At 44.4% G+C, this 25688-nt stretch overlaps 2 protein-coding genes across 4 annotated transcripts in view; both read right to left on the reverse strand.

Annotated features, from left to right (window-relative positions):
• Window positions 1-344: 344 nt before the first annotated feature.
• LOC144891665 (uncharacterized) lies at window positions 345-4924 on the reverse strand. The gene is made up of 3 exons (XM_078775337.1): window positions 4832-4924; window positions 2377-2525; window positions 345-2328 (listed from the first exon to the last, which is right to left on the reverse strand). The coding sequence occupies exons 1-3, from the start codon at window positions 4922-4924 to the stop codon at window positions 1545-1547; spliced, it is 1026 nt and encodes a 341-aa protein (XP_078631463.1). The 3' UTR covers window positions 345-1544.
• Window positions 345-25688, reverse strand: part of FGD5 (FYVE, RhoGEF and PH domain containing 5) — a 204236-nt gene continuing 178892 nt past the window's right edge. For all 3 annotated transcript variants that reach the window (XM_078776775.1, XM_078776774.1, XM_078776773.1), the window contains exons 22-23: window positions 15520-15682; window positions 345-3128 (exon numbers count right to left, since the gene is read on the reverse strand). In XM_078776775.1, coding sequence (XP_078632901.1) covers window positions 15545-15682 — 138 coding nt within the window. In that variant the 3' untranslated portion in view covers window positions 345-3128; window positions 15520-15544. The remainder of the gene's footprint in view (window positions 3129-15519; window positions 15683-25688) is intronic.

The following is a 25688-nucleotide window of genomic DNA, read 5'->3' on the forward strand; positions in this document are numbered from 1 at the left end:
TCAGGGTGTGCATAGTGACATTCTACTGAGGTGGTGTGGCTACTTCCAAGTTAAATTCCCCCAAAAATTCCCCATCCCGCTTGCCGCCCCCTTAGGAAGTGGGTGTTTCTAACAAAGAAAAGGAAAGAAAGGGCACAACCAAACAACAATTGGAATGAGTACTATTCCACCAATCTTGTGACAAATAGGACAAAGTACACCTTGTCTCAGGCAATGTTTAACCCATAACCGATTGACTTACTCTGGTCCTATCCGTCCCAAGTAAACAACTGTCACTTCAAACAAGTTCTTTTTTTTTCAGATAAAACAAAAGAACCCTTTCAGATACACATCACATAGTCATATTTTTTTCGATGCCAACTTTTATTTGTTACATATATCCAACACAGTGGTTTTATATACATACTGACCAGGCAGTTCCAATGGCACAAGAACCCTGCCAATCAAGTCCAGCCGACCGGACATCAGACTTTCCGTATACAGAAAGTCAGCCCTGTCAATCTGACAACGCACAGCTCGTTACTTTGTGGAAACTTCTGCCAAAGATACATGGAATGATATGACAGAAAAACTATCAATAATTACTGACTCAAAACATCCAAAAAAAATTAGTGAAAAGAGAGGACAGGAGTAATTACAAAAGGAGATGCATCGTGGCTGTCAGGATAGCCTAGAGGTATCTCCACTCGCCTCTGAGTTCTCTCGCCCATGTTGACTATTGGCCCAGCCATAATTTGTCATCCTGCTGTTTCGCAGGCAGGGCAAGGCGTCAAGCATCCACCGTCCCTCAGATGGATGTTAAACTGGCGCGCTTCTGCTGGCATTAGTTGGTGGACGTTGAGGATCCCACGGTGTCCTTCGCGAAGAGCAAGCGAGCTGCTCTGGGCAAATTTCTGCTCTAACCTACAGGGGGCACTGCATCAACGGCACAGCCACGCACCCCAAGGAAATAATTCTTTCTGCAGCCAAGTGCTACATATACAAAAGAGGAAGAAGAGATGCATCAAAGATGCAAAATAATCTCTCGGGATCAGGTTTGAGATATTGTTGGCCTCATGATAAGTAGTGTCCATATATATTACTCTGTGAGAATGCCTTTACTCGCCGCATTCCAGAAGTGTGTCCCTTAACAAATAATGTGATTGAATTAACACACCCCTCCCATCTCCAAAATCACCACAAACACAAGCATTTTCCCAAAACTCCATTGTAGTTGTCGGGTATCTTTTCTAGGAAAACAGAGGATGCCTTAGCAAGGCCATGTATGATCTAACACCTGAGTTTCGGGATTACAGCACATGATAAAATATCTAAAGTGAACCGACTCTGAGAAATACTAATCTTTTATCAGTTTATATATGCTCATTATTATACCTGGTGTTGGCTTAGCGGTTAGGGTACCGGCTTGGGATCCTGGGATCCTGGGTTCGTAATCCCGGTCGATCGCTGAATTAACGCCAGGGGGTTGACTCAGCCTGTCATCCTTCCGAGGTCGGCAAATTGAGTACCAGTTCACTGGTAATTCCCTGTGTCGCAAGAGGTGACTAACAGGGTTGGTGGCAGGAAGGACATCCGGCTGCAAAACATTGCTTCAAAAAGGGGACCAAAGTGCCCGAAAAAGGGGCTGCAAAACATTGCTTCAAAAAGGGGACCAAGGTGCCTGAAAAAGGGGCTGCAAAACATTGCTTCAAAAAGGGGACCAAGGTGCCCGAAAAAGGGGCTGCAAAACATTGCTTCAAAAAGGGGACCAAGGTGCCTGAAAAAGGGGCTGCAAAACATTGCTTCAAAAAGGGGACCAAGGTGCCTGAAAAAGGGGCTGCAAAACATTGCTTCAAAAAGGGGACCAAGGTGCCCGAAAAAGGGGCTGCAAAACATTGCTTCAAAAAGGGGACCAAGGTGCCCGAAAAAGGGGCTGCAAAACATTGCTTCAAAAAGGGGACCAAGGTGCCTGAAAAAGGGGCTGCAAAACATTGCTTCAAAAAGGGGACCAAGGTGCCCGAAAAAGGGGCTGCAAAACATTGCTTCAAAAAGGGGACCAAGGTGCCTGAAAAAGGGGCTGCAAAACATTGCTTCAAAAAGGGGACCAAGGTGCCTGAAAAAGGGGCTGCAAAACATTGCTTCAAAAAGGGGACCAAGGTGCCCGAAAAAGGGGCTGCAAAACATTGCTTCAAAAAGGGGACCAAGGTGCCCGAAAAAGGGGCTGCAAAACATTGCTTCAAAAAGGGGACCAAGGTGCCCGAAAAAGGGGCTGCAAAACATTGCTTCAAAAAGGGGACCAAGGTGCCCGAAAAAGGGGCTGCAAAACATTGCTTCAAAAAGGGGACCAAGGTGCTTGAAAAAGGGGCTGCAAAACATTGCTTCAAAAAGGGGACCAAGGTGCCCGAAAAAGGGGCTGCAAAACATTGCTTCAAAAAGGGGACCAAAATGCCCGAAAAAGGGGCTGCAAAACATTGCTTCAAAAAGGGGACCAAAATGCCCGAAAAAGCGAAAAAGGCCAACCCCTGCTCTGCGGGGAAAAATGGCCTCTAAAGGCGGCAATGGCGTCTCTGTCTGTCTCTGTCTCTGTCTGTCTCTGTCTGTCTCTGTCTCTGTCTCTCTTTCTCTCTCCCTCCTTCTGCTATCACCTCGTGCCTTACTGTTACACTTGCAAAAAGCCAAAATGAATCTGCAGCTAGTATGAAGTTTAACCTTAATTTATAAAGTTTCAGAAATGCCTCTTCTGTATGACTAAGAAGGGTACAATAAAAACGATGATGTTTCTTGCTTTGTGACCCACGTGATTTCTGCCTGAACAGTTGTTTCTTATTGTTCTATGAGTCTGCAGTCCAAGCGCATAATAGCAACAGTTAAAGTGCTCACAGTACAAGGAAGAGCTAGGAGAAGATTTAAAAAAAAAGTAGGCAAAAGAGGTGCCGATGAATGTGAAACAATGCGATGAAGAAACAAAAAGGAGAGTGAGACAAGGCTTGGTGCATGACACATGTTAAGAATATCGTGTACAATGAAGGCAGACAGCTGCTTTGTCCTGATCGACGTCCCAGTTTACTCAACAAGAATGTGCATTCCAGATCCATGACACCACTCCCTCCCACATCTAGAGGAATTCCTCTTGCAGCGACTCAGCCCATCTGCAGGGGGAGACAAGAGAATACAAATTACTCATCAATACAACGTGTTAACTGCAGTTCAAAGATACTGCAGTTATTTCGCTTTCGGCATTATAGGCTCAGTGGCAAAAGCAAATAAACTCAACAACATTAGCTCAAACAACCTGACATCCAAGGCAGCAAGCGGCAGTAAGTGGCAAGGGTTTATATGCGATAGAACAAGTTCAGACCAGCACCACAGACTTACAGTACAAACCATAATAAAAGCAGACGTGCATCATCAAGGGGATTACAAAGTAGAATAGAAAGGCACTCTTCGACGTCACGACGTTGACTGACATGCCTCCACCCACATTATTACTTTATAATACTTGCGTCAAGTTTGATTTAAATCCATTCAGCTGTGCCCAAGTTGGCACATTTTTACCTGACATGACCTCTGATCTTTGACCTATTGACCCCAAAATTTTATCAGTTCATGTTTACTTTGTACATACCTGCACCAAGTTTTCATTTAAATCCCTTCAGCTGTTCACAAGTTCTCACATTTTTACCTGACTTGAGCTCTGACCTTTGACCTCGGGACCCCCAACATCTCATCAGTTAATCTTTACATCATTATACATATCTGTACTAAGTTTGAATGAGATCACTTCAGCCATTCTCGAGTTATAGACCTATTACAGACTTTGACCTCTTGACCCCAAATTCCAATCATTTAATCTTTACATCATTATACAAGGCGATACCAAGTTTGAATTCTATCACTTCAGCCGTTCTCAAGTTATAGACCTATTACAGATTTGACCTTTGACCCCAAAATCTAATCACTTCATCTTTACAACATTATATATACCTGTACTAAGTTTGAATTAGATCACTTCAGCCGTTCTCAATTTATAGACCAATGAGAGTTTGACCTTTGACCTCTTGGCCCCAAAATCTAATCAGTTCAACTTTACATCATTCTACATAAGTGTACCAAATTTGGTCAGAAACCCATCACTGGTTCACAAGTTATCGCGGTAACAGAATTTTTACCGAACATGACCTCTGATCTTTGACCTCTTGAGACCAAAATCGAATCAGTTCATCTTTACCTCATTATACATAGCTGCACCAAGTTTGACTAAGATCCCTTTAGCCGTTCTCAAGTTATCGCGGAAACGAAAACCTATCACAGAAGGCCGGACAGACAACCTGAAAACATAATGCCTCTGGCGACTTCATCTTCCGAGGCATAAAAATAGTTCAGCAAAAACCAGCAATTAAGATGCAAGCTTACAGTGGCCTTAAGAGTAACTGAAGATGACAAATCTGGTGAGAAACTCCTAAGTAATTCTGCAATATGAAAGAGACTGATCACCAAAGAAAGGGGGAACCATGTTCGAGAGGGACAATATCAATACGAATGCTGGAGACCACTGGCTCTACCCTCACTTCAAAAATGGTGTTTTGTAGGTGATGTGTGGTGTAAATAACGTGAAATCACAAGGAAGGAGAAAAGCAAAATGATTCATCATGTCATTCCATGGAGAGATCTCAAGAGGGGGTTTTTCTAAGGCGGTTAAAAAAAATTGTAGTCCCGGGGGATAGGAAGAGGAGCCCAATTCTCTCCATACGAATATGTATGGTGTAGCGCCGCATGGAGGTGGTATTACACGTCATAATAAAAGAACAAATTCTGGAGGAAATAACCTGCCCATCATTTTGGGGTACTTAACCTGTCCATCCGTGAGGGCATCAAACTCCCCTAACCTTAAGGAAAGGTTTCCCTGAAATTCCTCAGCTGAGGATTTCCTTAAGGGCTGTTGCATTTAATCAACCCTTAGGAAATCATCAGCTTAGAATTCCCTTAAAGTTCTGGAAATCCTTAGCGAAGGAGAAAAACTATAGCTAGGGAAAAAAAAAATCTACACAAAGGGAAAACTTTCCTCAACCCATAAAGCGCATCGGGCCACGATCGTAGTCAATATATATATATATTTATATCTGTCAATTGGAGATCTTTTTAAATCCCTGCCCAGACTCGTAGACTATAACCTTCTTTCTGAAAGCCTCAGAGACCTCTTTTGATCTCGGCATGGTGACGCCGCACACTTTACCAACAAAGAGCAAACCAAACTAAATGTCTGAGGTTTAAATAAGACAGGTTCCTCTAAGATCCTCTCCAACGATGTTCTAATCATTTGCACCTGAGCTGGTGCACCTGATTCTAATTTTAGGTATTTGAAGTAGTGATGAATGTAGGGGTGTACTTACTTTTTCCACATGCGAAATTTGCATTTATGTTTATTTAAATTATACAATGGACTACAAAATGTAAATGTTTCATGATATTTGTTATATTATATCACCTTTATCTATCAATATTGTTGAAATGAAGATCAAATAGCTGTATGTTGAAATATGTTGAAAAAGTCAAAACTTTACATGGGGTGTACTAATGTACTTACTTTTTCACGTGACTGTATATATATATATATATATATATATATATATATATATATATATATATATATATATATATAACCTTAAGTTATCAAACTCAAATCCTTAAGTTATCCTTAAGTTATCAAACTCAAAATATCAAACTCAAATCAAACTCTTTCATCTCCACACTATATATATATATATATTGTTGCGGTTTTAGAACCCACACTTGTGTAAATAATTACTTGTAAATATCTCATTATTAAAAGGTTAAAGGTTGCACCCCTAGTTAGTCCACAAGCAACACGTAGGCCACCTTAGAAATTCCATTTATTTCATTATTATGTGTTTTAGATAAGGCCGTGTTTCCAATAGTTGAATCTGCGCTGCATCAATTAAATAAGAGTAGGTCCACAATCCAATTCCGGCCATTTTGCCAACCTCTCTCTCCCAGCGACGCCATTGCGCGCCTCAGCGCTCGCTCAAGCCACCATTAACCATGCGGTCAGGCCCGAGGAAAAAGGGGGCGGAACGCCAAGAACAAGGTGTGGCCTGTCAACCAGCCGTCAAAGGCGTGGCCGGAAAGCCCTCACCAGCCAACCAGGGCTGAGGGAATATCACCGACGGGCGTGGCTTTATGAAGCGCGGAGTGATCTTGGCTCGCATGATATAAGCTCGAACGCAAAGCCCTTTCACGGACTTGTTGGATGACTTGTTCGGCGGCGCTCATGCGAACGGACTTCTTTTGATGAGAGAGCGCTGGTTGGACTTGGTCGGGAGAGTGCATTGCAAATGGACTTGTTGGAGATGCGCTTATGAAGAAGGATTTGAGAACTGATACGGAGCGCACATTTGCGAAAGGACTCACTCTCTGGCGCTGATTAAGAGGACTTTGAGAGAGAGAGCGTTTGGCACGAACGTACAGGTAGTACGTACGAAGGACACCAGCCTCCCCCCCGCTATATGTAAGGTCCGGTGGCGTTCCAACAATACGCGGAGCTGCCTGCCGGGTTTTGGCCCGCTGGACTGGAGCCTCACCTGGAGCCGGACCTCACCACCGGACCCTCTACCTGGACCTTCCACCCTACCAGCTACAATCCCCGTGTGAGTGTGTATGTTTGTCCTGGGGTAATAAGTTAAGACTGTTTTTAAGACTGCCCTGTGTGCTGCTTCTTCTTCTTCCTTTCTTGTACATTCTTTCCTTTCCCCTTTTTGTTCGTAATAAATTCACCTGTTCCTTCTGGTTTCGTCTTAATCCCTTCGCTTTCTTCTTTTCTCAATTGAGTACCTGTGGCACGATTAGGAACCGCTCAGAATCGGGTTTAGTCTCATTGTTAACGGCTCGGATGGCGGATTGCCATCCGCTCAGCGTTTTCCATTGTATCCGTGGTTCGAGCGGGACTTATTTCCCTGCTTTACGGTCAGGTTAGTAAGTAGGTATTTATAATAATAATAATAATTCATTTATTTTGTATAGCGCTTTTCCAGAAGCCCAAAGGCGCTTTGACAGAGTGGAAAACATAATGCATAACAATACATGAAAACAACAATTGCAAAAAGACAAGAATCAAGAAAACAAACAGCAGCGATATACGGCATATATATAAGACAAGAATCAAAAAGACAAGACAAGAATCAATAGGGAAATATTTAAAGCAAAAGGAGGGAGAAGGAGAAGAGATAGTCAGGGGTTAAATGCTGTGGGTTGAATGTTGAATGCAGCGTTGAACAGGTGGGTCTTTAGTGATGTTTTGAATGTGGTGAGTGAGGAGGAGTCTCTGATGGTGTGAGGTAGTGAGTTCCAGAGGGTGGGAGCAGCGATGGAGAAGGCCCTGTCCCCCCAGGATCTGAATTTGGTCCGGATGGAGGGGGTCAGGAGGTTGGTACCAGCAGAGCGGAGGTTGCGGGTGGGAGTGTGTCTGGAGAGGAGGTCAGCCAGGTAGGATGGGGCCAGGTTATGGAGGGCTTTGTATGTCAAGAGGAGGATTTTGTACTGGATTCTCTGGGGGATGGGGAGCCAGTGAAGCTTGTAAAGGACGGGGGTGATGTGGTCACGGGTCCGGGAATGAGTGAGTAGACGGGCAGCGGAGTTCTGAATGTATTGGAGTTTATTGGTGATTTTTGAGGGTGAACCATAGAGGAGGCTATTGCAGTAGTCCAGACGGGAGGTGATGAAGGCGTGGATGAGGGTTTCTGCAGCCGTGGAGGAGAGGGATGAGCGGAGACGGGCAATGTTTTTCAGGTGAAAGAAGGCTGACTTTGTGATCTGTTTAGTGTATTTGTCGAAGGAAAGGGTTTGGTCAAAGATGACGCCAAGATTCCGGATGTGAGGGGAGGTGGATACTGGGATACCGTCGATGTTGAGGGCAAAGTTATGGGTGGATTTTGTGAGCGTTTTTGGGCCAATGATGATTATTTCAGATTTATCACAGTTAAGCTTGAGGAAGTTGATTTGAAGCCAGGATTTTATTTCAGTGATGCAGTTTGTCAGGATAGAGTGGGTGTCGGTGGAGACGGACTTGGTGGAGATGAAAAGCTGGATGTCATCGGCGAAGCAGTGGAATTGGAGACCATGACGGCGGATTAAGTGACCGAGCGGGGACAGGTAAAGGATGAAGAGGAGGGGGCCAAGAACTGAACCTTGGGGGACACCTTGGGGGAGGGGAGCAGTGGGGGATTTGCAGTTATTGATGGAGATGAACTGGCATCTGTCAGAGAGGTATGATTTAATCCAAGAGAGGGCAGTGCCGGTGACGTTAAAGGTGGATTCAAGTCGGGTGAGGAGGATAGTGTGATCGATGGTGTCAAAGGCAGCGCTGAGGTCGAGGAGGACGAGAATGTTGAGGTTGCCAGCGTCAGAGGAGAGGAGAAGGTCGTTGGTGATTTTGAGGAGAGCAGTTTCAGTACTGTGGTTGGAGCGGAATCCGGATTGGAATGTTTCATACAAGTTATTGGCAGAGAGATGATGTTTGAGTTGAGTGGCTACAGCGCGTTCCAAAACTTTTGACAGAAAGGGTAGGTTGGAGATGGGTCTGAAGTTGTTTAGGGTGTCAGGGTTTAGACCAGGTTTTTTTAGAATGGGGGTAACAGCAGCAATTTTGAGGGAAGGTGGGACGATGCCTGTAGACAGGGAGGAGTTTATTGTTGCAATGATAAGTGGAGAGAGAGCAGGGAGGGAGGCTTTGACAAAGCTGGAGGGGATGGGGTCAAGAGTGCAGGTGGCAGTTTTCATTCCTATGAGGAGTTCAGAGAGGTCAGTAGGAGAGATTGGGGAGAACCGAGACAGGGGATGGCAGGACAAGGGGGGGCAGGTGGTTGGAGGGGGAGCGGGTGCGGCGGTGGTCAAGCTGTTGTAGATGTTGTCAATTTTGCGTTGGAAGAAAGAGAGGAAGGAGATGCAGTTGTCTACTGTGAATGACTGGGTGGTGGTGTTCAGGGGGCGGAGGAGTTTGTTTATTGTCGAGAAGAGTGCTTTTGGGTTTCCGGAGCCAGAGTGGATAATTTGAGAGTAGTAGGCAGAGCGGGCGCGGGAGAGGGCATCTTTGTAGTGTTGTATGTGGTCCTTGTAGGCTTGGGAGTGAACTGTGAGACCCGTTTTATTGCGGAGTCTTTCAAGTTGGCGAGCACGAGTTTTCATCAGGTGGAGTTCAGGGGTAAACCAGGGAGCAGAATGGGTGAAAGAAACTGTTTTGGTTTTTACAGGCACAAGCTGGTCAAGGCAGGAGGAGAGAGTGTGGTTGTAGTAGTCAGTGAGGTCGGAAGGGGTGTGGAGGTCAATGAAGGGAGAAGTGGACATTTTTTCAGAGAGGGTGGATGAGAATGAGGTAGGTGAAAGAGCGTTTAGCTTACGGAAGTTGATTGTGCGATAATGCCTTGGTGTTGGGGCGGGGATGTTGATGGTCAGAGTGATGGCTAAGTGGTCAGAGAGGGTGAGGTCGGAGCCATAGAGATGGTGCAAATTTAATCCAGTGGAGCAGACAAGGTCCAAAATGTGACCACGGATATGGGTAGGAAAGTCGACATGTTGAGTGAGGTTAAAGCAGGTGAGTAAATCAGTGAAGTCAGTGGTTATTGTGGAGTCAGTGGAGTCCATGTGGATATTGAAATCACCAAGGAGGAGGATTGAGGGGGAGAGGGAACATAGCTGGGTCAGAAAGTAGGAGAAGTCAGACAGGAATGATGGGTGTGGTTTGGGAGGGCGGTAGACGACAGCCATGACTGACTGCGTGTGACCAGAGAGTTTTAAAGCCAGGTGTTCAAATGATGGAGCAGATGAGATGGAGATGAGGTTGGTCTTGATGTCTTGACGGTGGATAACGGCAATTCCACCACCTCGGCCCTCCGAGCGTGGTTTATTGACGTAGGAATATCCATTGGGTGTGGTGAGGTTGAGTGTGTAGTAGTCCAGAGGTTGTTGCCAGGTTTCGGTGAGACAGAGAAAGTCCAGTTTGTTATCCAGGATGTATTCGTTCAGGATGAGGCATTTATTGTTGAGGGACCGGGTGTTGAACAGGGTGAGCTTGATGTTGTTTTGAACAGCAGGGATGAATTCAGGTGATTTAGCCAGGGTTCGTAGGCAAGAGGTGCGATCGTGTGGGTTGCTGTGACCAGGTGCGCTGGGACGAAGAGTGAGAGTGCGCTGAGCCGACCAGAGGACGGGGATGGAGTGACCTGATTGCAAATAAACAAACTTGCGACCGGAGCCACGGTGAATGTACCTGGGTCGTCGGAGGAGTCCATTTGATTTGATGGCAGAGATGCATGATGGGGTGGAGCGGGTATTGAGCAGAAGAAGCCTTGCGGCGGAGTACTTCAGAGCCATGCCAGGCAGGAGCGAAGGGACGAGTACGAGGCCAAGGTCGAGGAGGCAAAGCGGCAAACGCAGCGGCAAACGCAGCGGCAAACGACTGCAGCCGCTAATCAAGACCACAGCGGCAAACAAGGCCACAAGGCCACCAAGACCACAAGGCCACCGGCAAACAAGGCCACGGCCACAAACAACGGGAGCGGGCCTTTCGATTCCGTATTCCGTACCATCAAAAGCAGATTCCGTTATCCAGCCGTATTTGGGACTACTTTGACCAATGACCCTAGCTAATACCGGCCGGAAGGAGCGTTATAACTTCTAAGGACTCGGGACGGCCAGCTAAAAAGACAAAGGGATTAACCCCGCCTTGATAAGGGGAGCGCCGACCCCCGAGATCCGTAACAATATATATATATATATATATATATATATATATATATATATATATATATATATATATATATATATATATATATATATATATATATACCAGCAAAGGTACTCACCGTTGCCGGACAACGCTGAGTCCCTCTTTCCACACCTTCGCCTCCTTCTTTCCACCCCTAGCTCACACTCCTCCTCCCACTCCACCCCGCTCCTCATCCCCAATCTCCTCCTACCCCACCCCTCCAGACTCCCACTACCCCTTCCTCTCCCTCTGCCCACCTCCTCCCACCCCACCCTCTCCCTCTGGACTCCCACACCACCCCTCCCCCTCCTTCCTCCCACACCACCCCTTCCCCTCCTTCCTCCCACCTCCACCCTTTCACTTCTTCCTCCCACCTCATGAGAAGTTGTGAGAGGGTGATAGGGAGAAGGGAAGAGAGGGAGAGGGGGATAGGTAGGATTTGGGGAGAGGGAGAAGAAGTTTCCTTCTGTATCCATCCTGTCCACTCCATTCCTCCCGACACCATTGTTTGTCCTCCCTTTATTTTGTCCTTCAACTCCACTGTTGGACATGTAGTATGTACTCTACAATTTTGTAGTATGTACGCTACCCTACTCTACTCTACAATTTTTGGTGGGTGGTATACGTTGCTCATAGATTTTGTTCTGAGCGAAACCAAGAGTGCAACACAATTAACGTTTTAAAAGTCTATTGAATATTATTGAAATTGATAGATTAACTTCAACTTATCCCGTCAATGGGGACGGATACTTTGGCCAGCTTTTCCAGTCACTTGGGACGGTTACTCTTCCTCGTTACCAAGTTAATGAAGTTCTCCCTGAATTAAATGGCCGAAAAGCAAATTATTTGTTGGATGGAATTGATGGAATACGTTGTGGTTACATTATTTATTTTTTTAAACTTCTGGTAGGTGTGCACACCACTGATCTCTATACTAACTGGATTGGAGGCTCGACGCCAAATCAACGCTAATCGGTCCATTCGCTGTGAAGTAAGCGGAAGTAGATTCGTCGCCATATTGGTTCCCCCAGAAAATCTGCGTCCGTTCATTGTCTTTATCAAAAGACAATGCCTGCTATATTTTATAAAATAATTTAATCGAATTTTCAACAAAACATTCGATTCAAATTGACTTTAGACAGCAAGTTGCTGTGAGGAAAGATGCCGTCCTGTACAGCATATGGATGTACGACGTACAAATTCAGTCAAGACCATCTGGAACTTTTCTTCGCAGCGGCACGTTCATGTGGAGGATTTAACAACAATCCTACGGTTCGTCAATTTCAGTCGACCTACAAGCCCCTCCTAATGCGACATCATGTAAAAAATGGCACTGGAAACTGTTCCCTCTTAGATCATCACACTGACATTCTTCCAGATCAGAACATTCCACAATCGACAATCAACACTGCACGCAAATATGACATCATCGACAGACAACCATCACAAGATGACCATGACTAAGCTGACACGCCAAGCAAACTTCGAAACAGTTTCACAATACAAAGAGGCGGCTGTTAGCTACATCGCTGGCTAGGTAGTTCGCATGATGAAGAAGAGAATCGACTGCGTGTCTTGTGCGATAGCACTTACTACTTCAGATGGTAGTTGCCATAATTTATTGAGGAGGAAAGACCACGAGGGCCTCCAGAAAGCATCATCAAGCGTCATTGCCAAATGCTTGGAAACAGAGAAATGTTTTCAACGACTACTGAAGACGACAAATGGGAATCTTCCTCGAGGATCCGGAATTTCAGCTGCAGTATCCATGGCTGTTATGAGCAATACTGTTCATATGGACTTGTTTCCTGAACTGCACTCACACCAGTTTGAAACTGCAGTGGAAGATAATCATATTCACAAGCTCGTGAAGATAGCAGCTTCTTCTTATTGTCGAATCAAACTCTTTCATCTTGGGAAAAAGGAGACGGAGCCATCACCGGAGAGAAAGTCAGGAAGCAGATGTCCAAACTGATTTTGTTCAAGCACCAGTGAGATTATAGAACACACATGATACAGTGTACACATGTTGCTATTTGATATTCTGTAATTACAATTTATCATAATTTGGCAATATCCTGACATGTCTTGGAGGAGAATAACAAAAATATTTACCATGACCATCATATTTCTCTGCCCAGAAGTATAACTCAGAAGTTTGTTTTCACTATACTCTTCTGATTCTGATTCTTTGAAAAATGGATGCAATTTATTTTCAATGGTACTCACTAAAGTAAGAATATTGTGCCATGTGGAATGAAAAAACAAAACAAAACAAAACCAACACGACCACAATATGGTACGTGTACAATTATTCACATACAAATTTATTTTGCAGATCCATGTTATATTAATCAGCCATGAAAAAGTAAACGCAGTCCAATTTTCCTATTCTTTAAATTTTTTAAGAATATTTAATTACTATTAATATTTAATATTAATATTAATATTATTTAATATTTAATTTAATTTATTTAATTATATTTAATTATTTAATTATTTAATATTATTATTTTTTATTAGAATATTTAATTTATTTAATATTTAATATTTAATTACAGGGAATTTAAAGAATTTAATATTTAATTATCAGCATATTTCCTACGAAAATTCCACCTTCCCACTTTATTTTATTCAGCCTGGTGTTGGCTTAGCGGTTGGGGTGCCGGCTTGGGATCCTAGGATCCTGGGTTCGAATCCCGGTCGATCGCTGAATTAACACCAGGGGGGTTGACTCAGCCTGTCATCCTTCCGAGGTCGGCAAATTGAGTACCAACTGGTAATTCCCTGTGTGTCGCAAGAGGCGACTAACAGGGTTGGCGACTAACAGGTTTGGCGACCAACAGGGTTGGTGACTAACAGGGTTGGTGGCAGGCAGGGCATCCGGCCACAAAACATTGCTTCAAAAAGGGGACCATGGTGCCCAAAAAAAGGCCAACCCCTGCTCTGTGGGAAAAATGGCCTCTAATTTAGAGTCTAAAGGTGGTTCTTTGTTCCACTTTATTTTATTCCATTCCGAATTGATTTTAATCCATTGCAGGGTTGAAAAAGCATTATTACAGGATTGATGAAATGCCATCGTACGCTGCTGACGGTTATAAAAACCGCAGCGGTCGATTTGAATGAAGAAGAGGAATCACATTACATCGGTAAATGCCATTCGTTTTGGGGAATCGTGGGGGAGCAAAGATGGCGGACAAATGGCTTCAAAAAATGAGCTTCCCTCCCTATCCAGTTAGTATGGAGATCAGTGGTGCACACCAGTAACACTGAGGTTATACACCGCCCTTGAAACTTCCTGCTTCTACCCACACAAGGCATTATTAGAGTGTTATTTCGGACACCTCATTTGTGCATGAAAATAAAGTGGAAGCATTAATAAGGCGTACCAGGTTCCGTTTGTAAGTAAAATCATTGGTAAGTGATTGGTCAGTGATTTTTTTGCTATGATTTTCCTTTTTACAGCATAAGTCACTAACTGTTAAAACTGCTAACGTTTCGGGGTAAAGTGAATTTATGGAAATGTAATTATACGTCAATAGAATTGACTGAATACGGTAGTTTGTGTTATATTATTGTTTTACTTCTGGTAGATGAGCAAACCAACGACTCGGAGCACATACACGATGTGAACAACAAAAGTGAATATAACTCGAAATTGCATGAATAACAATATTTGTAACCACCGCAAGTACTGTCTGGACTCAAGAGCACTTAAGTGAGGTATGCTTGATCATTGTACGTGTTGTGGTTATGACGTTTACCCCATCAGACGCAATCAGGCAACTTGCATTTATTTATATATATATATATAATATATATATATATATATATATATATATATATATATATATATATATATATATATATATTCTGTTGATACAAGCCAGTACTCCATGAGCCTTAGGAAAAAATAAACAAATTACAACGTCTGCTTCATCTAGGTTATTATTGCGGTCAGCGGACTATCATATTGGAAGATCTCGCTGTCATCCTCTATTTCACTTAAGTTGTCCATTGGTGCGCGCACACACACACACACACACACACACACACACACACACACACACACACACACACACACACACACACACACACACACACATATCATTACCATGAGAGTTACAGATCTGTTTTAGCTGCGACGAGCAGCTCAACGAGAGGACCGCGTTGTTGTTATTGTTGTTGGGGTGCTTTTTGAATTGCGCATTTGCATACATTCGGACGTGCGTTGGTATGAGTAAGAACATATTGCAACGGATATCCTCATGATTCTCCACGTCGCAGCTGGTGACTACACTGTGGTCATTTTTCTCTTGTTAACTTGAGATAAGCGATATCAATTGCATCTTTATTTTAAGAATTATGACATTCACCCAAGTAGTCTCAATGGTCTCTCCGCACTAATGTGAACTCTAATGCACTAATGTTTTTTTTGTGGATGTGAAATATTAGCAAGTTGTTTGTCAGCAAGTCATTCCAAACGTGGCTCCTTTAATGGAAGGCCAGCATTGCAGTAAACATGTTGTATTGACAGTCTCAAAGAAATCTGCTCCTGCCCTGGCGGAGCTTGGATCAATCCAAAAGACATTATTCAAGTCATCATGTGTATATGCAGGGTGAAGAGCGAACTAAACGCAAGTGCATTAATCTATAAAGATGTATGCAAATATTCAAATATTCATAATCTTCACTAACTCATGCCTCCAATTATGACCCACATAATGTGCAAAGTTTATGCAAGTCAAACTCTCTGACTTTACCTCTGTGCTGATTCAGCATCTGCCCTCAGCGAAAACAGACTCGGTCTCGTTGAAGTAACTGGAACGTAACAACAGGTGCTGCTCCCGGATCTGCAGTGCCACATGACACTGGAACCGTAACGGTCAATCCAGTGATGGATAAGGAGTCACAAGGTGAAATTGCCTATAAAGAAACAGCAACATAAATAAAAAATAACGAAGAGTTCAACATTACAGCGCCATCGATTTATTACATACTAGTTGTGCATGCCGTCACTTCTCTGACGGATTTACTCAAAAGACATAATGTTGCACTTCACACAAACATATTGCATGTCTGTCTGTGAGTGTGAATCTCAATAAGGTTGTAAAATAAAGTGAAACAAGTGAAAATAGGATCTTATAACATGCCGTTATTGTTGTTGTTGCTGTGTGGCTGTGGTTGTTGTTGGATGTGTGCCTCTTCCGTGTACAATTATTATATTTCTATATTTCTTTGAGAAATACACCAATATATAATTTTGTGTGCTCCTTCCATGTCCGTCCGCTTTATTCTAAAGGGTTCTCGTGTCATACCATTGGAACTGCTACATTAAAGCTCTGAGTTCTGTTCCTTCCTTTTCCCTCCTGGAAAGGAGAGCTTTTAAAACAGGCACTTTTAGGATTAAATGGACACAATTTTTATTATTGATTATAATTAGTTTTCCAACAATACCATTTATTTCACCAGCGGTATTTTCAGCCCACCTGCGTTGGGCAATGTGCTGCGACACATTCTTGGAAATGCACTTTATAATTTTGGTCATTTTTGAAAGAAATGTAATTGATCACAACATATACTCCATATCATGAAGATACCATGTGATAAAGACATGACACTGTAATGACCACTAATGTAACCATGACTGTCGAAGATGGAGGAATCGAGAAGAATAGGATGTATCATGAGGTGAGATAACACTAGGTGAAGAAAGCTTATGTTAAAGAGTTAAAGACGCTACACCAACTAGATGGACCACTGCGCGCTGATGCGGATAGACACGACAATACTCAATTGGTCAGTGCCACAGCCAATCGACGAGTGAATAAAGGTGACATAGCGACAGCCACACAACCTCTATTTATTATAGTAGCTTACACAATAGCAGGAACCCTTTAGAATAAAGCATAATAGGAAGATCTCGCGAGATCTTGATCGCGAGGGCACGGTTTTTCGAAGCTGCACCCGCTCTCCACACTTTCGAAGTTAAGTAATGGTTCACAATTGTATTTTTGTTGAAACTGTATTTATCTTTCGGTGTGTGTACCTATAGTGTGTCCCTAGGAAGATTATCGGTGTTAATCTTTCATATCTGTATAAAAGATCGTCGGTTATTTCGTGCCGCGTTTTTTGCGGACTAGTACCTTGTTTCCTACCTTGAGGCTTTGTTTTCTCTCAGCGGTCGATTGTGGTCAAATTACTTTCGTTCTCTTGGTTTTTCCCAGTCTTTTCACCCCATACTTCCTTGTTTAAAATCCTAACTCAAAATACAAAACAAAAAACATTTCCTTCTTTGTTCTTATTTGTTTATCCGTTGTTCTTATTCGTTCATTCGTTCTTCGACCACGTGTTTCACCCCCATTTCCCCAGATAGTTTTCACTGTTCAATTTTAAAATGTTTAAACTTTCCCCTGAAGTGATGTATTCTGTTGTATATTATAACACCTTTTTCTATTTCTTTTTTAATAGGTTGCTTTCGCCTTGCTCACCAAATCTATTCATACCAAAAAAAATTTCCATCTCTTACAGTTCCTCTTTCTGACATTCCCTAAACTCACTGGCACTCCACCCCCACCTCCCGCCACCCCCCCCCCCCCCTCCAGCGTCCTCAAACGTATCTCTGACTCGAAGGTCACAAGAAACTCATTTTGCAATAAATGTTCGTTTCCCATTATAGTCCTTGAGCCAACCGGCCATTTTTTGAAGTGAATGCTCCGGGGGGGGGGGGGGGGGGGGGGGGGAGTAATTCTCATTATGATTTTCCATTAGACCAATGTCTCAAGTGTCAGAAAAGGTGTGATGGACATCTGAGAACGGTAGCTTAGTGCCCGGATGGACGCCATCTTTGAAACCACCCAGCTCGAAAATGCCCATTTGGTGGGGTACATTGTTGCACGTGTATCTGGACTTCTATACTAGCTATCGATGTGCGGTTGACGACTAAATATACGTCCGATGTGTACCGTCTAAATAAAAAATAATATGAAGCATTTTGTTTTAGATTAATTATTATAAAAATCAATTATCGAAAAAAAATCATATATTTTTCAATATTTTATTATTAGACTTGTACTTTTTTTAGTGAAACAACACTGGTATGATTTTCCAAATTATGCATTGTGCTACACCGTTTATCTGTCTATAAAAATAACTCAAAAACTAAAACATATCATCCACCACGAGTGTACACAAAAAATATATGAAAAGGCATGCACTTTCCACAAACCGAAACTATGTCAGTTGGAATTTCCCGCCGATTTATAATCAACCCACAGAACCCAGTGCCGAAAGTGACGTCAGTCTATTCTATATCTATATTCTATATTCTATATCTCAGTCTGAGATTTGTTGCGGTGACCTGATTAATTTCTGAGGGGGGGGGGGGGGTGGGTGGCTTAAGAACTAAAAGTGAACATGTTAGATGGCGCCACATACAACTCTATTATAGAGTTGTATTGTGGCGCCATCTAACATGTTCACTGACTTGGATGAGTATGTCTATGTAAGCTGGCGAGCTTTTCGGATATCGGAGTAATCTAACGTCAGTCTTTTTGTTCTTTCAGCTGAGATGGCCGGTGTCGAGGCGAAACGGGCGAAGATTGAACCTGAGTCTGGAACGTGCATCCTGTGCAGCAAGAAGTCGCCACTCTCTGAACTAAGCAAGGCAGCGGGCAACAGTTCTTGGAAGACATTGTGTGACGCAGCCGCAGTTAGAAACTTTTATCCAATTCTAAAGCTAGTCCAAGAAGGCGCAGTTGAACTTCCTAATATTCCAATATTATACCATAGGGCTTGTAGATCAGACTTCACTCACAAAAACCACCTAGCTACTTTGACCAATGCAGCTAGAAGTTCTTCAGTTGATACTGGCGATGCGGTGCGACGGCGATCATCACGGGAAGAGACAGGATCAACTTCAACGGTCTACGATGATAAATGCATTTTTTGCCAGCGTGCTTCAAAATTCATAAAAGGCAGTCGTACCCGTGAAACAGTTGTCTTGGCTGTTGAACTTCGAGCAGATAAGACAATAAGAGATGCTGCGACAGCTCGCAATGATGAGAGAGTTTTGGCATTGACTACACGAGATATGGTTGCAGCTGAGGCTCACTACCACTTCTCCTGCTATAGAAACTACACACGGCCCCAAAAACCTCAAGTAGAAACTGACATTGAAGATAATATCGAGAAAAAAGAAATGATACGATGTATATTCAATTTCATTCGCACTGACTTGTTCTTGAACCCGAGGATTGTTCCAATAGTTGATGTTGCAACAGATATCCTGTCTTCAGATACATTTTCAGTTGATGTTCGTGACTCCATCAAGAAGAATCTGCAGCGCACATTACAAAGAGAGTTTGGAGAATCGCTCATCTTCTTCAATGTGAAACACCGTGTATACTTGATGCCCGATAATCTGACAAAGCGAGAGATTGCTGCAGAGTGCGTAAACCTGAAAGCAGAAGTGAAAGCATTTGAACGAACGGACGGTGAAAGTAACATTGTGCGTGCAGCTACTTCACTGCGACACCAGATCAAAGATGCTCATTACAATGAACGTTGGCCGCCTCAGACAGCAGAACTCACTTCAGATTACGTGAAGATACCAGATTCTCTTCGTGTATTTCTGCATACTTTGATTTGCGGGAGTGGGGGTAGCTCTGCGCGTGCCGACACACTGGTATGGTCGATGGCTCAAGATATCATCAATGCTGTACACCGGGGTACCATCAGAACATCGAAGCTCCGTGGGTCATGAAAACGCTCACCGGTAATACAGAGGTCATCAGAATATTGAATCGACTCGGGCACGGATGTTCGTACACAGTTCTGGAAGAAATCGAGACAGCGCTATGCATAGACAAATTAGCAAGTGTGGAGAAAGATACAGTACCACTTCCGTCACATGTGCACCCTTCGGTCCCGACTGTATTAGCATTCGATAACATCGACAGGCTAGAGGAATCGCTGAGTGGTGGCGGAACATCGCATCGCGTCAACGGTATCATCGTCCAACCGAAGTCGCAGTCGTGTTTGCCGCCCCAACCTCCATCGGCAGTATCCAAAGCAGATAAGAAGCGATCTATCCCGTCATCCAGCGATTTAGTTCCAATATACAGCGGTGGGAAACGAGAGGGCCCACCTGCAATCAAGCCTGCAGATCTTTCTGACACTCTTGCAGGCGCAACATCCCTTGCGCAGCGCCGAAATCACGTATGGATTATGACTCGCATGCTGGAACCATGCGACCAGACAATCAGTTCGTGGACTGGTTTCAACATCATGACTAGAGATCGTGTTCAGGTGACGGAAGATGTAGTTGGCTACCTGCCGACTATAAACGCGCCTGCCACAGATATGGCAACAGTGCAAGAAATCCTCAGAGAAGCTCTGAACATCATGTCATCACTTCAGCTTGAGCGTATACCGGTGGTGCTAGACCAGGCACTATTTGCTAAGGCGACCGAAATAGCATGGAAAGATGTCGATCGATATGGAAGAATCGTGCTCATGATGGGGAACTTCCATACCATCTGTAACTTCATGTCGAGCATTGGGAAAATGTTTGGAGATGCAGGCCTCCGGGATGTAGCTGTTGAGTCAGGAGTAATCGCTGAAGGTTCCATCAACAGGGTTCTGGAAGGCAAGCAATACAACCGTGCTGTGCAACTCCACAAGTTGATGTACGAGGCACTAATGCGCATCATTTGGAAGGGCTTCCAGGTGTGGATAGAAAGCAATCATCCTGACAAGGAACCCCAGATTCGAAGCACTGACCTCAAAATTCGCAGCATCAAGGAGGATGTTTGCCACGAGACTCTCGCTGCTGCTCTCGATGATGATTCATGTGTACAGAGCTTTGACATGTTCGCGAAATACCTACATTTTCTGCGAACCAAACATGGAGACCTGGCTCGCTTCTGGATGATGTATATTGATATGGTAGAGACCCTGCTGGGGTTGATTCGTGCGGATAGAGAAGGCGACTGGATGCTTCACTTGGCTTGTGTCAGAAGAGTGATCCCTTGGTGTTTCGCAATGAACAAGGTGAACTATGCTAGATATATACCAGTGTACTATGCACAGATGACGCAACTCCACGAAACATGCCCCGAGTTGTACAGGCATTTCAATCAAGGCTACTTCTCCGTACAGCTTAGACCAGGGAATCCATTTGCCAGAATCGCTGTTGATCAGACAACAGAAGAAACAGTAAACAAAGATACGCAAACAGCTGGAGGAACACGAGGTTTTAGTCTTCGACAAGGGGCTGTGTCACGATACTATCTAACTGCAGAAAATCGGGCTACTGCACTGAGGCAACTACGAGAAACTATCCTTGTGAATGGCAGCGACACATCTCACGCCAAGCACCCTGACTTGTCTACTTCTCGCATCAAACGTGATGAGTCTGGCGTCACAGCTATCTGTGATCTACTGGAAAATGACTGGACCAATCCATTCGCCGATGATCCGTCATGTCTTCTCAGTATATCTACCGGAGCGGCTGCGTGGGAGGACGTTTCTAATGACCTACTCAACACCCTGCAAAAGGGGGAAGCGGCGTATCAAAGCTTCCAGAAACGTCTTGAAGAGGGAACAGGCTTTCATGACACATTGAACAAGCTAAACTTGAAGACCTTTGGTAAGATCAAGCAGAAAGTTGTGAAGGGCACAAACAAGGAGATCGTCCTGAGAGCTGACAGACAACTGTTTGCCACCATGATACTCATCGCCAAGACAAGGAACCTCGACATGCAACTTGTCCTTTGTCACCCACTAGGGCCGTTACCATGGTCTTTGGCAAACGTTGATGGGTCAATGAAAAAAACGAACAAAGCTGCACTTGCGAAACACATGGAAGGTCTTGTGGAACCAGCCGAGAGCGTTGACAAGCGAAGTGCAACAATAATTGATGCGATGGCTCTCATACAAAAGATGCATGGCGAGAACGACACGTTCGAAGAACTATCTGACCGCATCCTTGCTGCAGCGCTTCACGCTGGTCAAGGCAGTGAGCGCATCGATGTTGTCTTTGACACATACACAGAAGAATCCATCAAAGCAGCTGAGCGTGTGAACCGCGGTTCAAATGAAGGCATCAGTTTCAGCGAGATCAGACCCGCACACAAAATCATGAACTGGCGGCGTCTCCTTGCTTGCAGCCAGACAAAGGAGAAACTGGTTGTGTTTCTGGCGGAGTCGTGGAAACATGAAACAAATCGCGAAAAGCTAGGCAACAGAACACTGTATGTCACCTGTGGTGAAAAATGTGTGGTACTGACCGCGATAGGTGGAAGTTGGTGCAAGCACTCGAATGTAGCCACGAGGAAGCAGACACGCGTATGTTTCTCCACGCAAAGCACGCCGCTACCCACTACAAGACGATCATCTTAGTGGCAGATGACACCGACGTTCTGATCATCAGTCTTCATCTCAGCAGAACCATCGATAGTCAGCTCTTCATCAGACGAGGAACAAAGGTTCGAGTCAGAATGATCGACGTTGGAAAGTTGGCTGCGGTATTGGGGTCTGGAGTTTGCAGTGCATTGCCAGGGCTTCATGCATGGAGCGGGTGTGACACTGTGAGTGCTCTGGCTAGCCAAGGAAAGATAAAGGCTTTGAAGCTTGTGCAAGCGAATGAGCTGTATCTTCAAGCATTCACAGATCTGGGATCTTCGTGGAATGTACCAACAGACGTCTTCAATAGCATTCAGGCCTTCACGTGTCAGCTGTACGCCAAGAACACGAAGATCGTCGGTGTTAATTCGCTCCGTTATCACATGTTCTGTGCAAAGAAGGGCCAGATCGAATCTGGACAATTGCCGCCTTGTGAAGACTCCTTGATGCAGCATACGCTTAGGGCCAACTATCAGGCGGCTATCTGGCGACGCAGCCTTGAAAACCTACCAGACGTCCCAACACCATCAGCAGGACATGGTTGGGAACTCGATGATGGCGGTTCGCTCACAATCCGATGGATGGCGGGTCTACCAGCTCCAGATGTCGTCTTGAATCTCATCTCATGCACATGCAGAAGGACGTGTCGACCGTCAGATTGCTCCTGCATACTGAATGGGTTGAAGTGCACTGTTGTGTGTAAGCTGCAGGGATGCTCCAACATGGTGCAGGATGATGCTATCGTGGCTCAGGATGCCAATGACTCTGATGGCGACTCTGATGATTAACTTTGTGTGCACTGTATATTGTATAGCATATGTTGTTCTCTATTATAATGCAGGCCAAATTGCCTGAAAATCTTTATAGACAGATAAACGGTTTAGCAAAATGTATAATTTGGAAGATCATACCGGTGTTATTTGACTAAAACATGACATGTTCAACGATACCTCCGCTTGCTTATTAGGAATATACATCGTATGGTGTTAAAATCAGCTCCATACGTCTTTCCAAACTCTAGTAATGAATAATTAATATAATTGGCGGCCATTTTGAAATCCAAGATGGCCACCAAAGTGCAGATTTCCTATGTAACAATTTCCGCCTGCTTATTAGATATCGTATGGTGTTAAAATCCTCTCCGTACGACATTCCTAACTTGCGTTATCGTCAGAATAGATAATGCCAGCGGCGGCCTAAGTCATTTTATGCCTCTTTACATTTATTTGTTGTAAACTCGTGGTGGATGATACGTTTTAGTTTTTGAGTTATTTTTATAGACAGATAAACGGTGTAGCACAATGCATAATTTGGAAAATCATACCAGTGTTGTTTCACTAAAAAAAGTACAAGTCTAATAATAAAATATTGAAAAATATATGATTTTTTTTCGATAATTGATTTTTATAATAATTAATCTAAAACAAAATGCTTCATATTATTTTTTATTTAGACGGTACACATCGGACGTATATTTAGTCGTCAACCGCACATCGATAGCTAGTATAGAAGTCCAGATACACGTGCAACAATGTACCCCACCATATGGGCATTTTCGAGCTGGGTGGTTTCAAAGATGGCGTCCATCCGGGCACTAAGCTACCGTTCTCAGATGTCCATCACACCTTTTCTGACACTTGAGACATTGGTCTAATGGAAAATCATAATGAGAATTACTCCCCCCGCCGGAGCATTACTTTTGGTCTGGCTCAAGGACTATTAATCGTACAACACTTTCTAGAATCCAAACTCACCCCTCCCCTCAAAATCTTCCCCATCACCCATCCCTTTCAAATCTCCCCCCTTGCCCCTCCCCTGCTAAACTCCCCCCTCACCCCTCCCCTCCAAATCTCCCCCATCTCCCATCCCTTTCAAATCCCCCCTTGCCCCTTCCCTCCTAAAACTCCCCCCTATCCCCTCCCCTCATAAACTCCCCCCTCGCCCCTCCCCTTCAAATCTCCCCACCCTCATTTTTTCTCCATTTCCAGCCTCACCCCTCCTCCTCAAAGCGTCCTCCCCACTTCTTCCCCCTTCCAACTCACACCTCCATCTCCCCCAACCTTCTGCCTCGCTCTACACCCCCTCAAATAACACCTCACTGTACCTCACCCAATCACCATCAAACCTTTTGCCCGCCCCATCCTTCCCTTTCTCCTCGCTATTCTGAACCTCTGACACACTGTCAACAGCTCTCCCTCTTCCACATCACATCCACATCTTCCTCTTCCACATCCTACCCTACCCCTCACCCCCCCCCCCCCCCTGTTCTGTATCCGATGGTCTCCCTTCCTCTTCATTAACGGTATGGACCTCAAACATCCAGGGCCTTCGTTCAAACTTAACTGATCTCTCCATACAGGTTGCTTCTGACAAACCAGACTTGATCTGCTTAACAGAAACTTTCCTCCTTCATGATGTCTCTGATTCCTTCATATCTCTCCCGGGTTATTCCCTCCTCCGGTATGATAGACCTGAGCCTCGTCCTGGAGGTGAGGTTGCTATCTTTATCAAAAACTCTCTTCCTCACTCGCCCTGCACTGCCCTCTCTCCACCTCACCCCCAGGAATACCTCTGGCTATGGCTTCCCCTTCGCTCCCACCTTTTGTTCAGATGTGTGTTGTACCGTCCACCAAACAGTGATGACTCCATCTACATCTCGCTGTCTAATAATATGGACCAACTTCTATCTACTCATCCCAACTCTATCTTCCTCATATGTGGTGATTTCAATTGTCACCATGCCAGTTGGCTGGGTGTGGGTACCTCTCTCACCAGCCATGGCTCCTCAGCAAAGGACTTCTGCGACTCAATGGGACTGACACAATCTGTCAAATTGCCGACCCAGATCTCAGTCAACGGAGTATCTTCTCTTCTAGACTTGTTTATGACGAACTTCCCTGCAAATGTCTGCTGCTCTTCTTCTGCTCCAATCGACTCATCTATTCATGTGCTTGTTCAAGTGGACATCTTTCTGACCATTCTCAGAGAGCCTCCTCAGCGTCGACGAGTCTGGCATTTCACTCAGGCCAACTGGCACGGTCTTCAAGCAGCCATAAATCATCTGGACTGGTCTCCCATCTCTACCGCCTCTGACATCAACTCATCCTGGGAATTCTTCCAAAGTAAATTGCTCTCTCTCATGCACAGATTTATCCCATCTCGTCTTCAGTTGTCATACCCTTCCTCCCATCCATGATACATGGAATCTTGTGGTGAGGCTGTTGCCCAGAAACAACTTGCCTTCGCCTCCTGGAAAGCAAATCCAATGGAAGGAAATCTCATTTCCTTTCACAAAGCCCAAAACAAGTGTGTGTCCACCCTCAGGAGAGCCAGGAAACAATATCTCTCCACTCTCAAGACCGAACTCTCAAATCTGTCTCCCTCTTCAAAATCCTGGTGGCGTCTGGTCAAATCTGTTTCTGGTGTTTGTTCCCCCTCCATCCCCTCCCTTACCTCAAACGGCTACACAGCTGACTCCACACATGAAAAAGCTGAATGCCTCCACTCTGTGTTTGCCTCTAAATCT

This window comes from Myxine glutinosa, chromosome 4 (genome assembly GCF_964187855.1).
Source record: "Myxine glutinosa chromosome 4, kmMyxGlut1.1, whole genome shotgun sequence".
NCBI classification, from domain to species: Eukaryota; Metazoa; Chordata; class Myxini; order Myxiniformes; family Myxinidae; genus Myxine; species Myxine glutinosa.

Excerpts from the sequence above, each read along its gene's own strand:
- LOC144891665 (XM_078775337.1), bottom strand. The coding sequence starts at position 4,924 with ATGCAACAGCCCTTAAGGAAATCCTCAGCTGAGGAATTTCAGGGAAAC. Across the intron at positions 2,526-4,831 it reads ATGCCCTCACGGATGGACAG|AGGCCATTTTTCCCCGCAGA; the intron begins GTTAAGTACCCC and ends TGCCGCCTTTAG. Across the intron at positions 2,329-2,376 it reads GCAGCCCCTTTTTCGGGCAC|CTTGGTCCCCTTTTTGAAGC; the intron begins CTTGGTCCCCTT and ends TTTTTCAAGCAC.